This window comes from Meriones unguiculatus, chromosome X (assembly GCF_030254825.1).
Source record: "Meriones unguiculatus strain TT.TT164.6M chromosome X, Bangor_MerUng_6.1, whole genome shotgun sequence".
In the NCBI taxonomy this organism is placed as follows: domain Eukaryota; kingdom Metazoa; phylum Chordata; class Mammalia; order Rodentia; family Muridae; genus Meriones; species Meriones unguiculatus.
This window is the reverse complement of record NC_083369.1, coordinates 120,338,344-120,355,146: the sequence shown is the minus strand read 5'-3', so window position 1 is coordinate 120,355,146 and position 16,803 is coordinate 120,338,344. Positions and strand designations below refer to the sequence as shown.

Here is a 16,803-nt window from a genome sequence, read left to right as displayed (position 1 = left end):
CTCTTGTCTTCTTAGACCTGGATTGCAGGTCCGAGCAAGATGCTGGTTTTTGTAAGTGCTGAGATACAAAGTCCAGGATTGGGGGTTTAGTTCAGTGGTAGAGCACTGGCTAGGCGCAAGGCCCTGGTTCAGTCCTCAGCTCTGGAAAAGAAAAAAAACAAACAAACAAAAAACAAGCTGAGATACAAAGTCCAGTTAGTATATTTAACCACTGAGCTACCTCTCCAGCCCTTTTTATTTTTTAACAAAAGACATTTTCTTTGTTTTTATGTGTGCTGCTAGGGATCAAACCCAGAGCATGCTAAACAGGTATTCTATCACTAGGCTTCACCCTCAGGTTTTGTTTTGTTTTGTTTGTCTGTGTGTTTGTGTTTGAGAAAGAGATAGATAAATAGCCCAGGCTAGACTCTTTTTAAGACAGGGTTTCTTTGTGTAGCTTTGGCTGTCCTGGAACTCACTGTATAGACTGTCCTCGAATTCACAGAAATCTACCTGCCTCTGCATCTGGAGTGCTGGGATTAATGGTATGCCCACCACTGCACACCCCAGGCTAGACTCTTAACTCCATCCACCTTCCTATACCTCCTAAGTCAAGTGCTGGGATTACAGGCATCTACCATCATTCACCTCCCCTTTTCCCTCCCTCTCTTTCTTATTCCATCTCTGCTGCCCACCTTCCCATTCTCCCTCCCTCCTTTTTCCTTCAGCAGGAACTTGTTCAACTCAAGATGGCTTTTTTTTTCCCCTTAGTGTAGATGTGGACCAGGATGACCTGCCTCTGCATGGCAGAGGCATCTGGTGGACCGAAATTAAGTAACAATATAAAAACATTGTTTCTGGTCTGAAGAAATGGCTCAAAGGTTAAGAGCACTTTCTGCTCTTCCGAAGGTCCTGAGTTCAATTCTTAGCAAACACATGGTGGCTTACACCATCTATAATGAGATCTGGTGCCCTCTTCTGGAGTGCTGATGTATGTGGCGGCAGAACAATATACATAATAAATCTTAAAAAGAAACAAAACATTGTTTCTCTACAGAGAGATCCAATTCCTTTGGCCATCATTTCTTACTTCTTTCCCCTTCTCTGCTTTCTAAGATTTGCTTTTTGAGGACATACATAAATGGAATTACATAGTAACTGCGTTTTGTATCTGGCTTCTTTCACTTTTTTTTTTTTTTTTTAAGATACGGTCTCACTATATGGCCCTGGCTGTCTTGGAACTTGCTATATAGACTAGGCTGGTCTTGAACCATGGCAGGTTTTATGTATGCACACCCCACAAATAAATACATGGAAATTTTAAAAAAGAGCACTCAGGATGAAAGCACCTTATAGTTCTTCTTTGTTTAATTGTCCAAATGAGGGACAGTTTTCTTTCTGATTGGCCCGGGGTGGCTATGAGCTACAAAGATCATCGCTCATGTCTTGCTACTCAGACCTGTCACAATCTGTCAGCTGACTTCTTCAAAACCAGCAGTAGAGTTCTCTCTCTAGCTACTGAAATTATTTTATATAAGGTATGGTTACAGATCCCAATCACCTCCCGGAGGTAGAAGTTCTTCCAGTGTGTACTCTAGAGGGCAGTAATTTCGGCACCTGTCAACCTTCTTTCCTGTCACACCCTAGAATCTGCATTTTTCACAAGTTGCTATCGCTGATATTTCTTGCTTTATGGATTTTTATTTCCTAATTATTTTTTATAGTGCTGGCGATCTCAGTCGCAGTGGATCTTACAAGGGTGTTTTACCACTGAAACAGACATTTTATATAGTAAAACTTAGCAAATTGGATGCCTTTAAAGATAAAGTGAAGCAACTGGGCGCCATGGCACACACTTGTCATCCCAGCACTCTGGGAAGCAGAGGCAGGCGGATCTCTGAGTTCAAGGCCAGCCTGGTCTACAAGGTGAGTCCAGGACAGCCAAGGCTACACAGAGAAACCCTACCTCAAAAAACCAAATTAAATAAATAAATAAAATGGAGTAGGATTTCTTAGAATATTAAGAGTTTGGGATGAAGAATCCTTATATTTAATTTACAAAGAAAAATGTAGTATGTCTTTTATAGACTTAAACATGGTAGTTTATGCCTGCAATCCCAACTGTTAGGAGTCTAAAGCAGAAGGATCTTGAGTTTAAGGCCACCAACCTGAGCTAGACCCTGTGTGAAAAAACAAAAGATTGTGTGTATGTATAATGCTTACATGTACACAGTTCTTTCGTTTTTCTCTCTGTGTTTATCCCTGGCTGTCGTGGAATTCACTCTGTATACCAGGCTTTCCTCACAGAGATCCGCCTGCCTCTGCCTCCCAAGTGCTGGGATTAAAGGCATGTACCCCTACAGCCTGGGCATGTACACATTTCAATTCACTGTTTTTGACCTTGCCACACCTATGCAATCTAGTTCTGGGGACTGACATTCCTACTGCTTCCTGACAGCCAGACAGGTTACAAGTTTCAGCTTAACTCTGTGTTAATTGTGAGATTTTGTGTATGTGCTGAAAAAATAATGTTGTACCACGAAATTACTGGGTTCTAGTGTTTTGTGTTTGTATAATAACTGATTTTAAAATTATGCTGGGTTTATTTACCATTAAATATCTCCCTTTTTTTAAAGGATATAATTGACACTGGTAAAACAATGCAAACTTTGCTTTCCTTGGTCCAGAAGTACAGTCCCAAAATGGTTAAGGTTGCAAGGTATGTATGATATTTTAAAGTGGAATGTTTTCTTTAGTTTGAGCATTAAGTAATTGCTTTTTTGTAAGGAGAAATGCTTTCCACTCTCACTTTATCTTTAAAGAAAAATGTAATATTAAATATTAACCCTTTATAATTTTATTGTGTGTTAATAAAGTCCTTTATTATAATCAACTTGTCTAATCCAGTATGTACTGGGCCTTGGAGTCAGAACCACCTCAGACACTAAGCTCACTAGATGCTCAAGTCCTTCATAAAGAATGCTAGAGGGGCTGGTAAGATGTCTCAGTGGATGAAGTCACCTGCTGCCAAGCCTGACAGCCTAACTTCAATTCCTGGGATCCTTGTGGTGGAAGGAGAGAACTGACTCTGACCTCCATGTGTGTACCATGACACATGCTACTACCACACACACAAATAAATGGAATTAATTTTTTAATTTCAAGAGTGTTTGGACAGAACCTATGCATATTCTCATATATTTAATACCTATTACACTGTTAATGTCGTGATTATGTTAATCATCTAGGAAAATATGTATATCTGTGGTATAGTTACTTAGAATATTTTTTTATTTATGTGTGTAGTGTGCGAGTTATATGTAGGTGCATACACACTCAAGTGCACAGATGCAAAGGCCAAACCAGGAATGAATATCTTCCTCTATTGTCATTTACTCGGTCTGAAACAGGGTCTCTGAAAACTGAGCTGTAAGCTCAAAGTTTTAGTTGTGTAGGCTGGTGAGTGGATTTTTGGAATCTATCTCCAACCCCAGTGCTGGGGTCACAAGCACATGTAGCCATGGCCAGCTTTTTATGTCAATACTGGGAGTCTTTTTTGTTTCCCCTCAAAACAGGGTTTCTCTATGTAGCCTCAGTTGTCCTGTACTCACTTTGTAGACCAGGCTGGCCTCGAACTCACAGAGATCCTCCTGTTTCGACTCTCCAAGTGCTGGGATCACAGGTTTGTGCCACCGCATCAGGCTCCGAATACTGAGTGTATATCTAACTTGTCCTTAGTAGCATGGCAGAGGATCCAGGGTCCCCTTGTGAAACTGAAACCAGTCATACCAAAGATGGTAGCAAGTGGTGGGCTCTGAACATTTGCATCTCCTGGATTTGAGTGGTGAATAAGGCATCCTGTTTTGTGTTGTCATTGAAATTTTATAATGCTTGCTTCCTTTTTCTGAAGCAGTCTCACATCTTGCTATACCTGGATGTTGGCTTTTGCTTTCTTTCATAATTCTTCCTGTTTTTATCTTTAGTTTTATAGTTTGATCCTACAACAGTTGTTATCTCTACCTTATAGTTGAGGATGCTGAAGCCTAGGAAATTGCCCATAGATACAGAGTTAATAAACTATAGAGAGAAGATGTGAACATGGGGAACCTGGTTCAGTTGATGCTCCTGTGATTTCAAATTTGGTTTTATTGTTAAAAGCAATATCTTTTTAGTTTTGTTGCTGATGGTTTCTGCTTTGTTTTTACTTTATAATTTCATTTTTATTTTATTTTTGGTTTGGTTTGGTTTGAATTTTTTGAGACAGGTTTCTCTCTGTCCTGGACTTGCTTTGTAGACCAGGCTGGCCTCCAACTCACAGGGATTTGCCTGCCTCCCAAGGACTGGGATTACAGGTGTGTGCCACCGTGTCAACTGACTTCATTTTGTTTTTTAAAATCTTAAAATCTTTTATTCTTAAAATCTTAACTTACATGTGATTTGTGTGTGCGTGTGCCCGAGTGTGTAGACAAAAGGTCAACTCTTTTCCTGAATGATTAACTGGTTCTCAAATTTTTAATTACACTTATTTATTGTGCCTGGGATATGGGCATGTGGCACGTGCACTTGTGTAGGTCAGAGGACAGCCTGGGGGGAGTTGGTTGTCTCTACCTTGTTTGTCCTGGTTCAGGTGGAACACAGGATGGCAGTGTTTGTAAAGTCTTTGAATCTCTATAATTTTAAAAAATACTAGAGCAGTTCATCCTCATGGACTTTTCTGATAGATGGTGCAAATATACCTCAGTGAGTTTCTGTCTTGCTGGAGGTGAGATGTGCTCAAAGAATACTTGAGTATGTACTTGTCCTACACAAGTGTGTTTGGTCTTTCCCAAACTAAATATGAAAATTTTTTTTATTTCATAGGAATGTAAGATAGTATGGCCACTCTAGAAAGCAGTTTCTTTTCTTTCTTTCTTTCTTTCTTTCTTTCTTTCTTTCTTTCTTTCTTTCTTTCTTTCTTTCTTTCTTTCTTTCTTTCTTTCTTTCTTCCTTTCTTCCTTTCTTCCTTTCTTCCTTTCTTCCTTTCTTCCTTTCTTCCTTTCTTCCTTCCTTCCTTCCTTCCTTCCTTCCTTCCTTCCTTCCTTCCTTCCTTCCTTCTTTCCTTTCCTTTCCTTCCTTTCTTTCCTTTCTTTCCTTTCTTACAGGATTTCTCTGTGTAGGCCTGGTTGTAAACCAGGCTGGTCTCAAAGTGAAAGAGATCAGACTGCCTCAGCCTCCGTGAGTGCTGGGATTACAGCTGTGTGCTACCACGCCCGGCTTACAAAGTAGTTTCTTTAAAAACTACACACTTCACTACCAGAAGGCCTCAGAAACTGTACTGAGTACTTATCCCTTAGAAGTGAAAATATATGTTGATGTACAAGTCTGTATAAGTTGACAGCCAGGTATGGTAGTTCACCCCTGTGATCTCAGCATTTGAAAGTGGAGGCAGGAGGATCACATTCATTGAATTTGAAACAAGCAGCCTGAGCTATATATAGTGAGGACCTGTCTTATACCTCCCTACTCAAATCTGTATATGAATGTTCACATCATTTATGGCAGGCCAGAATTAAAAGCAACGAAATTTGAACACAACTGCAGTACACCTATGCGATCAAATCAGCAATAAGTAGGAACAGCTGTCAATATGTCGCAGCTGAGATGAGTATTACAGGAACCATACCAATTATGGCACTTTCAGCAGTGTATAAAGCAGGTGTTTTGCTCTTTCTGTTTAAACTGCTTATCTGCCCCTGTTTTTGATATATGTAAAAATTCCCCATTTTTTTTTCCCAAGGCTAGTAGGACACTGTCCCCAAGGGCAAAGTAATGAAACTATGATTCTACTTATATAGTCCTGGTTGAAATGACAAAATTATATAGATAAGAACAGGTCAGGGTTGCCACGGCTTAAGAGAGTACAGGGTGGGAGCCTTGTATGAATCAATGTATCTTGATTGTGATAGTGATGGGATTAATCTATATGTGATTAAACTGTCTGAACTGGACAGAGAGATGTAAATTTGGTGAAGTCTGCACAAGGTCACTTAGGTCACCAATGCCCACGTTCGGGTTGTGACAATCTGCTGAAAAAGGACCCAAGAGACCTCCTTTCTGTGATTTTTTTTTTTTCTTTTGTGACTTAGTGCGAAAATTTGAAAGCCATTGTTTTTTTTGGGGGGGGGTGGGGGTACTACGGATTCAACTCAGGTTGTGTGAGAACACGACAAGCATTCAAATAATTACATTTAACTTTATATATAGTTATAATTATATAATTCAACTACATTTGCAAAGTCATGATTTCTATAAATAACGGCAGTGTAACTTTAAAAAATAAAACTGCTCAAAACTTATTTTTAGCAAGAGTCAAATAATTGAAAATGTAGTTAACTAAAAAATGAAGTGGGTGGGGGATTCAGCAGTAGAGTTCTTTCTTCCTTCCTCCTACCATCCCTTCCCATTCCCACCCCCTCTTTCTCTCTTTCTCCTTCTGGTTTTTCAAGACAGGGTTTCTCTCATTCTGACTGTCCTGGAACTCCAGACCAGGCTGACCTCCAATTCATAGAGAATTCCCCATCCTCTCCCTCCCAAGTGCTGTCATTAATGGTGCGCGCCACCACTGCCCAACTTAGAGCACACTCTCCTCCTCCGCCCCAGTCAGGATTTCTCCCTTGGCCTTGTAGACCTGGCTGGCCTCAAACTAACAGAGATCTGCCTGCCCCTGGTTCCCTGCATGCTGCGATTACAGAGTGTGCCATTGTTCCTGGGTACTACAGTATGTTCTTAGCATCAACAAGGCTCTGGACCACACAAAAAAAAAAAATTTTTTTTTCACACACTACTATTTTTTTCTTTTAAGACTTAAAAGCAGAATGTTGTATAAATAATAAATTTAAGTCTATTAAGTAGTAATACACCAGATATTACTATAGATGGTTATGAGCTACCATATGGTTGCTGGCAATTGAACTTAGGACCTTTGGAAGAGCAGTGAGTGTTCTTAACCTCTGAGCCATCTCTCCAGCCTCCACACTTATTCTTTGCAGCTTGAAGTTCCCATTTGTGAGCCAGTTATTAAAAGTCCTGATGAAAGAGCATTTTTTACCCACCTTCTTTACTAGTTTAAGGGTTGTTTACTAGTTAGGTTTCTGGATCTAGATCCCTTCCTTTGCTTATTGGCACTCCCCAACCATTCATCCCCCTCAGTAGCAGTGTTTCAATAGATATACAGGTAGTTAAAATTCTGCTCTCAGAAGCATCTTACAAGGTTCCAGGTGCTGATCAGTCAGGGGCCATGACGTTCATGTGAACTCAGATTTAGTTCTCCATTTCAGTCTCCCTATGGGTATTCTGAATGCAGATGATACTAGTTAAGATCACTGATGTTTTCTTTTGTAATGCTCTGTTGTCTTTCCATATGTCACATGTAATTTTTGTTTTTTTTAATTAACAGCTTGCTGGTGAAAAGGACCCCTCGAAGTGTTGGATACAGGCCAGACTGTAAGTAGATGCCCTTTGGTCAATCATTAAAACTGAAAAAGCTAACTATGGAATGGCTTAGAGTTACTTTACAGAACATTTGTAAAGAAGGCACATTTGCAAGTATTAAATTTGAAAGTACGAGTTTCTCTACCTAAAGAATAAACTGATTCTTTGTTTACAGTTGTTGGATTTGAAATTCCAGACAAGTTTGTTGTTGGATATGCCCTTGACTATAATGAGTACTTCAGGGATTTGAATGTAAGTAATGCTTTTTCTTCTTCTTCTTATTTTTTTTTTCTCGCTCTCATTTTTCAAAAACCCACATAAAAATTTAGGAAAGGGAAGAATTGTTTTCTCCTTCCAGCACCTCGTAATTTGACCAGACTGATGGTTCCCATTAGTCACATAAAGCTGTAGTCAAGTACAGACGTCCTTAGAACTGGAACTTGGCCAGGCTAGGGTGACACTTCTTGCTGGCTGAAATAGTTGAACAGCTTTAATATACAGTAACTGTCTCGTTGTTATTTCACATGATAAATATGGTCATAAGTAAAAAAATAAACGGTTTTGTTTAAAATCTCATAATGGACTCTGCTTCAGATACCCGCCTCCCACTCTCTGGGAGTTCATGAACATGGTCCAGGAGCAGTTAGGAACAGTTAGATAATGCTGTTAGATATGGAAGCATTCGCTAAAGCATAGGTTTTAGTACATCTTTTTTAATCACTTACCCTGGCCACTAATGTGTTTCTTTTCTTTTATAGCATGTTTGTGTCATTAGCGAAAGTGGAAAAGCCAAATACAAAGCCTAAGACAAGAGTGCAAGTTGAATCTTCAAACACGAGGAGTCCCGTTGATGTTGCCAGTAAATAGCGAGCTTTCTAGTTCCGTGGCCATCTGCTTACTAAAGCTTTTTGCATGACCCTTCTGAGTTTTATGTCTGTTTATTTTTAGAAATGTATGTTGCTGAGGTCCTGAACTTTTGATTTGCACTATGAGCCTATAGGCAGTCTATCAGTTCCCTTCGGTAGGATTATTGCTTACCTTGTGAGTAAAACAAATCCCTTAAATTACCACTATTAAATAATAATACTGAGATTGTATCTGTAAGAAGCATTTAAAGAGAAGATATATTAGTTTTTTAATTGGTATTTTAATTTTTATATATTCAAGAGAGAATGATGTGAATGAATATTGTTAATTATGCTACCATGTGTCTAGAACAGTCTGAAGCACTCAGTTTCATGTCAGTAACAGTATCTAAGAGGTTTTGCTCGGTGAGATAAACACATTTTAGCAGTGTTGGCTGTATTTTCCCACTTGAATTATTTCAGTGAATCTTTGTCAACAGTTCCTTTTCAATGCAAATCAATAAAAATATAAAATTTTATCACTTTAAATTCTTTAGTGTAAAAGTTCTTAACTAAGGGCTATCTCTTAAGGGAATGCTACATGCCTATTATTTCTCTAGAAATTCACTTAGTACAGTTTTCCACTGATTACCTTTTCCTTAAGTTTTAGACCTAATTTAATTGTAATCCTCACCAAGCATTGCAAGTAACCTGTATTGGGTTGAGCCAAGTGAGATGGTTAGTTTTTGTAGGTAAAACAGTAACCCCTAATAAGCACTATTGGCAGTATGAAGTGAACGCCATGTAATTTTCATTTGTATTCATTTTTTTTTTCTATTTGCCCAACCCCCTGCTAGAATGTAAGTTCCATAGCAGGCAAAGCACTTTGTTTGTGACAAGGTCCCTCTTATTGAGTTTGAGCTGTCCTGCAACTATGTAGACCAGGCTGCCTTCTGAACTCACAGAGATCCATATGCCTCTACTTCCCTAGTGCTTGGATCAAAGGGGTGTGCCATCATATCCAGGTGGCAAAAAAAAAACAAAACACTCATCTTTTTGACTTGTCTGCATCAAGGCAGGGCCTTCTTAGCCCTCGCTGGCCTCAAATTCATGACACTTCTGCCTCTGCCTCCCAAGGATGTGGAGGATGTGGATTATAGCTGACTTGCCATCTGTCTCATTCGCTGGTGTGCATTAGGTGAGTTGATCGGTGCCCAGAAAATAGGAACTCAAATGATGGTTGTTGAATGAATAGGTAGCTAAGAGCTCTGGCCCTACTCTGGGGTAGATTATCTGCTTACTTAATAGTGATTGGGCATCCAATTACTTATCTTTAGAACCTGGTAGTGGGGGTGGTGTCATCTCTTTCTCTTTATATCTTTTGGAGTGGTGCACTCATGCCATAGAAGGTGTGTGGAGGTCGGAGGACAAGTTTTTCAAATAGGTTCTCTTCTTCTATCTTGTAGGTGTCAGAACTTGAACTCATGTCATCAGGTATGGCAGCAAGGTCCTTTACCACTAGCCCAGTCCTGTCTTCTCCGCTATAGTAATAATGCAGGTGAAACAGGACAGTAAGCTGACACATAGCAAATGCTCTAGTAGCATTAGTTATTATTTGGAAAACAAATGAATTTTTCAAGTTCTCGCTAAACCATGACACAGCCTAGATTTTATTAACCCAGATCTGCCTGACATTTGCTGCAGTTTATCATGAAGAATTTTTAGGTTTTAGTATAATGTTTTAGCTGATTGCCTAACCCAGCCAGAAGTGTAGCTAACAGCTGGGGGGAAAAAAGCCTCTTGCAGTTACATACATATAATGCCAATAATTTTGTTGAGATCTCGCTGGGCCGGGCCTGGCCTTGAGCTGAACTCTGTTGCTGAGAATGACCTTGGACTCTTGATCCTTCCTCCTGCCTCTGCCTCCCTGGTTCTGGAATTACACCCAATTTCTTTGTCCATGTTAGACACTGCTTCCTGAGTTATATTACCACCTCCCTAATTATGTCATTTTTACAAACCAACACTTTTTTTGAGACAGGGTTTCTCTGTGTAGCCCTGGCTGTCCTCAACTCGCTTTGTAGACCAGGCTGGCCTCAAACTCAGAGATCTTCCTGCCAATGCCTCCCTGAGTGCTGGGATTACAGGGTTAATCCACTGTGCCTGGATTAAAAACCAACTCTCAACAGATCAAAAATAGTCAGTTTGTAAGACAGGGAATGGGAGTTATTATGAGGGAGCAGTCATTTTTGGGGTAATAGTCTAAGATAGAGGAAGAATAAAATTTGAAAGAAGCTGTACTTTCCTGTGGCTATTTAGTTTGGAGTGAATGCCCATAACTTACCTCAGTCCTCCAGGGTTTCATTTTCATTACAGTCCTGTAAAATGGATGCTAATAAAGACAGAAAACAAAATTATATTGAACTTGTTTAGAGAGATAGGAAAGCATATATCCATTTTAGGAATTGTAACTGGGGGTTTTATGGGGGGTGGGAGGCAGAAACCCCGGCCCAAGCAACCCTAACAAGTTAGACTCAGCCACCCATTCCCCAATATGCACTTAAGAGACAAATCACTGTGAAAAGGAGATTCAATGTTTCAGTGTTGAGAAGGATAAATAAAGGGGTCCGGCGACTCCAAGATAATCTTTCCAGAGGACCAGCATGAGGTTTAGAGCAACTGAGAAAGCTGGGGAAAGAATGTAAGAGAGGTATAATTAAGTAGTCCTGATTAAGGTATGATCTGGTTGATAATTGTCTCAGTTTTGGTTTTGCAAGATGAGCCCAAGAAACCCTTATCCCTCTTATCTTTTCTCCCTTGAGGGAGTCATCTTGGTTCCTCCAGATATCTCTCTGCTGCAGGGTATGCCCTCATGGATAATTACTACCATCTGTCCTGCAAGATTCTCCTGCCCCATGATTCCTAGGTAACTCGAAGAAAGGTTAAGGATGACTTAACTCTGCCCTTTCAGCTGAAGTCAACAAAACAGAAAATGCAGGCAAAGACTCCAGGTTTTTATACTGTTTTTATTTACCTTGGTTTGGTGCAAGTCAATGTGTTTTAACAGAAAAATCCAAGTGCTTGTTTCAGGAATATTGATGTCTAAGAAAGTTGGTGGTTTGTTACATAAAAACATTTGCAGTTCACCTTTACAGATGCTTAGAATCATATCTGTAAATATTGATAGGTCTTTATTTTAATTCCCTATGTAAATTTATAAATGTTAATTGTGCTGCTATTAGGCTTGTAAGGTTAACCAACTGGTGTCCTTCCCTGCATTTGAGATTCTAGAAACAGTATTATTTGTCCCAGGTTGGAGAACACAAACTAGATTCATTCTAGTTAGAGAAACAGTAAACTATATATTTTTATTTCATTTATATTGCTTTATTTTTGCAACAGGGTTTCTTGTTGGCCAGACTGAGATTACTGGTGTGTACCTACTACCACACCAGGCTTAAAAATTAAACTGAGAAATGAACCCAAGGCCTCATGCATGCTAGCCAGGTTTTCTACCGCTGAGCTACAGCAGCAGTAAGATAATCTGTGCCGTGAAAGAACTAAATATGGTGTGCTGGCCATGAGAAGCAGGCCCTGTGATTAGGGAGGGTGATGATTGAGATGAAATGGAATAAATCTACCACAGGGAAAAATCTAGAGAAAGAGAAAACAGAAGAAACTGAGATGGTGACAAGCCATCAGAGTTGCTTAGGGGAAGAGTGGTAGAACCTAAGACTAAAAAGATTAAAAACAAAGGCCAGAGCCAGACCTTGAAAGTTAGGGAAAGAAGTATGAATTTTCTGCATTCCACAATGGAAAGGCCCTTGAGGCTTTTAAGCCAGAAATGAGATTTCATTTGCATTTTTAAGAGCACAAGCACCTCTAAGAGCCTTCTGAAAAGCAGGCTCCCGTGCTTCAGGAGTGATAGCAGCAATGGCAGCTAACTGCTGTTTACTGTATATAGTCAGATCCTATGCTAAGTGCTTTGTACACATTCTTTTCATTCACAGCACATTTCGAAGAGGAAAGGCCATCTCGGGTATTATATAGCCAAATTTGGCAAGTCTGCCATGGGAAACTGACCATGATTGCTTGTCTGACTGTTGCACTAGTCTATGTCCTAATCTGCTTCCATCTTGCCCCAACTTTCAATATACCCTCTTTTCCCTCCATTCCTCCTTCTCTCTTCCTCTCTCTCCCTTCCTCATTCCCCCCTCTCTCTTTCTATCTCTTGTAAAGCCCAGACTAGTACTTACACAAGCACAATCCGAGATAAATAAATCTTTAAAAAAAAAATGGAGCTCAACAGTCAATTGGACTTGTCAGTGCCAAGGACCTGGGTTCAGTTCCCATCAGCAACATGGTGATTTAAAGCCATCCATGATTCCATTTTCAGGAGATCAGTGCACTCTTCTGGCTTCTGTGGGCACCAGGCATGCATGTGGCCCACAGACATATATGCAGGCAAAACACCCATAAAGATGACTGAAAATAAAAACAAAAGAGTATACTCTTGTCATGAATCCCAGCACTGGAAAGGTAGAGACAGGAGGACCAGAAATTCAAAGTTATCCTCAGCTACATAGGGAGTCCCAGATTAGTCCCTGGCCTATGTGAGACCCTGTCTTGTGGAGACTGGAGCGATGGCTCAGTGGTTAAGAGCACTATCTGCTCTTCTAAAGGACCCAGGTTCAATTCCCAGCACCCACATGGCAACTCACGACTGTCTGTAACCCCAATTTTAAGAGATCTAACACCTTCACACTAATGCACATGAAACAAAATCAAATTATTAAAAAAAAGTAACCAAGCAAACAAAAACAAAATCCTTTAGTTGGAGCTAGAAGTGATGGTGAGTGCTGTTCATTTCAGTTACTTATGAGACAAAGGCAGGAACATCACAACCCCAAAAGTTTGAAGCCAGCCTGGGCAATAAAGCAAGATTCCATCTGAAAGATAATTAAAAGAAAAGGAAAAAAATTCATAATGAGTTTCTGTTCTGCTGGAATCCTTTGTGGAACTCAGTTTAACAGAAAAAGCCAAGTCCTTTTAGTGGTGGAGAATCCATTCCCCCTCATGACAACCTGGTTACTGCCAAGCAGGCTCTGGCATCTTTGAGCTGGCCTCTGACTTAGTTCAAGTGCTAAGATTGCCATAAATGCCTCCCAACTGACCTCTCATACCATTGAGTCTGCATCCTGCACTTAAAGTGATCTCTCTGCTTTATTTCACATTTAGAGTGTGTATGTGTACCTTGCTGTTCATGTAGAGGACAGCCTGTACAAGTTGGTTCTCTTCTACCATGAAAGGTCTGAAATGGAACCCAGATTGTTAGGCTTGGTGACAAGTGTCTTTGCCCACTGAGCCAGCTTGCCAGCCCTGTTTTTATTTTTACTATTTCTAAACTTAATTTGTTTTACTTTTGGGAGGAAGATGATCATTTCAAGATATAAATTAGATCACATCATTTTCTTAGCACCTCAGTATCACTTTCCATTAATTACTTCAGTTATTTTACCCATAACTCTCAGCATTAACAAAGCCAAGCAGACCTTATGTAGCAACACCAACAAAGGCTGGCTTGGACTCATCACTCTGGCCTAGATTTGGCTAAGAGGGAAGCAAGCCAAAGTGCATGTTGAGATTTTTTACTTAGACCCTGGAAACCAGCATGGTGTCAGGCTCCCAGGTCCCTGGTCCCACAGGATTACCGAAACAGTGGGTTGCTCTGTCAATGGAGGTCAGTTCTAGACTCCAACCTAATCATTTTATGGCGGGCATATGGAAAGGCAAGGTCAAAAGTTCCATGCCTTTCCAGGACCCGGGAGGCAACCTCCACAAAATAGGGAGGTGGGTGAAAAATGGCCAAGGTACAGCTCACAAGACTGTGATCTGGGGGTATTCTTTCAAGACAGTTTACCTTGTCAGTAAGTCTGAATAAATTTATAATACCACCTCTGGTATACTTAAAATCATCTTTAGATTACGAAAATATATAGCAGTATATAAAAGCTACATAAATAGTTATACTGTATTGTTGAGGGAATGAGACACAAAATCCTGTTCAATGCACATGTGATTCTGTTTTTCAAAAATTTATAATCTGAGTCTGGTTGAATCCAAATACATGGAACCCACAGGTGCGGATGAAAAACATGTTTTTCGTCTGAGGGGGAAAGAGACCTTATTGTTGCCTATTACAAATAGCTAACTATGTGTCTGTTAGGCAAAAGAACTGCTCTAAGCACTTTTGGGATCTCATGATAAGAAAGTTGGGTTTGCTTTTTGTTTCATCCCAACTTTACAGATAAAGAAATGCGGGTCCAGAGAGGGTTGCATGACTTTCCCAGGTCATGTAGTAAGTAAGTATCAGATAAGGAATTTAAGCAGGCAATTTTACTCCAAAATCTTCCTGAGTAATGCACTGCTACTTAAGCCAGCTTTTCTGTAGAAACTAATACGCTAACAACAAAAGAAATGCATTAAGCTGATTGCAGGTAATAATCAGAAATGACCTGAACATCTCACATGGCTTTTGGAGGTCTCAGCTGAACTTTAAGCATGCCACTTGACTTCCTATGGCATTAAGGCAGCATTTTCAAAGACTTGTAGACCTTTTCACCAATGTGCTTTTCACGTTTTTATTCTGGCTTATTTTACAATCTTGTGAGCAGTTTCAGACAAAATAACTTTCTAATATGAAGGATTATGGGTGCTCTTTGCCATTTGTAAATGTGAATTTTATAGACACTCCCAGTCACTTGAAAGAGTAATGCTCTCTAAATGTTTTTTATGGTTATTTGTAACCTCAAGTGTTACTGATAAACTGTCAAATTAAACTTCAAGTTTTTGCTTTCTACTGTAGGAATGTGCTTTGTAATGGGCGTCCTCATTCTGATTCATGACCAAAGTGACTTTCAAACTTGGTAGCTTTTCAGCAGAACTTCCTTTCCTGACATCACCCCCCCTTCCCCATTTAAGGTTCTTTTGTAGCACACATGGCTTTCTCTGCCTAGAACTTTTACTTTGCATCTAGACATGGTATGTGTAGTGTGTGTAATGTGTGTGTGTGTGTGTGTGTGTGTGTGTGTGTGTGTATGTGTGTTTATCTAAAAATGATGCCACGTACAGAACAGGTATATGAAATATGTTTATTGGATGGAGGGGTGGAGAGTGAGAACCCCAACAGAAAGAGGGGAAGAGCAAGAGAGAGAGAAGGAGTGGCTGACAGGTCACTGTCTACCTGGTCCAGATGATGTCATAGGACACAGGAACTGACATAGGACATTGTCAGGACCCTAAAGGTCCCTAAGGGAAGGCCAGTTGAATTGCCTGCACAACATAACTGTGTGTGTGTGTAGGCCAGAGGTTGTCACTGGACGCTTTCCTCAATCCTTCATTTTATTTACTGAATTGGAGCTTCTTCCTGAATTTGGAGCTTGCTAATTCAGCTACTCTAGCTCTTGCCCTTGAACCCATCTCACCTCCGTGTCACTGGGATTGCATTTGGGGCACATACTGAGATTTTCTTTCTTTTTATCCATTGAGCTATCTACCTAGCCATACCTAGAATTTATTGCTCTACATTTTCCCATCACCCCTTGTGCTTTTCTGTCACTTCTCTATAACCCTTTTTGGAGCACAAGACATTACAGACTCACCTGTGTTTTCCCTTTCCTGGTCTAGACTCAGGCACTTTCTTTTTTAAAAATTTTATTTGTTACTATTTATTCATTTTTATTATGCTGTATCCCCTCCCTCACCTTCTCCCAGTCCCACCCACCCTCCCTTTTCTCCCCCTATGCCCCTCCCCCAGTCCACTGATAGGTGAGGGCCTCCTCCCCTACTATCTGACCCTAGCCTGTCAGGTCTCATCAGGTCTGGCTGCATCCTCTTTCTCTGTGGCCTGGCATTTTCTTATGAGCTCTGGTTCCTTTAGTGGGAAATGGAAGTAGAATTGAGGATATGGATACTAGGGACGCTCATTGTTGTTGAGATGCCACTGATTCTCAGGGGACAGTGCTAGGCTAAAAAAAAAGCAGTCATATTAATCTATGCTGACCTATGTCAAAATCTGTTTCTGTGTCTGTCTATACACATGTTAAAGTAAATACACATCTACACCAATGTCTACACTCTGGTTCACACCACAGGTTTCATTCTAGCCTGCCCACTTTCCAAAAAATTATATTTTTCTTTAACTTTTTTAATTTGTATTTTTGATGTATGGAGGATATATATGTACAACAGCATGGATGTGGAAGTCAGAGAACCACTGTGGAACTGATTCTCTCCTACTGTTATATGGGTATCAAGGACTGAACCCAGGTCATCAGGCTTGCACAGCTATCTCTTTACCTGCTGAGCAATCTTTCCAGTTCCTCATTCCTTACTGTCAATTTGTTTCTTCAACAGTAAGAAATATGTTTCTTGTTACACACACACACACACACACACACACACACACACACACTGGTAGGAAGCTGACTAGACAGGCTGTTATATATGT

The 16,803-nt window shown here is 40.1% G+C and overlaps 1 protein-coding gene across 2 annotated transcripts in view; it reads left to right on the top strand.

The window, feature by feature from the left end:
* The window catches only part of Hprt1 (hypoxanthine phosphoribosyltransferase 1), a 33,019-nt gene extending 24,176 nt beyond the window's left edge, over positions 1–8,843 (top strand). For both annotated transcript variants that reach the window (XM_021660111.2, XM_060375728.1), the window contains 4 exons: positions 2,616–2,698; positions 7,415–7,461; positions 7,625–7,701; positions 8,208–8,843. In XM_021660111.2, coding sequence (XP_021515786.1) covers positions 2,616–2,698; positions 7,415–7,461; positions 7,625–7,701; positions 8,208–8,255 — 255 coding nt within the window. In that variant the 3' untranslated portion in view covers positions 8,256–8,843. The remainder of the gene's footprint in view (positions 1–2,615; positions 2,699–7,414; positions 7,462–7,624; positions 7,702–8,207) is intronic.
* The last annotated feature ends 7,960 nt before the right edge of the window (positions 8,844–16,803 follow it).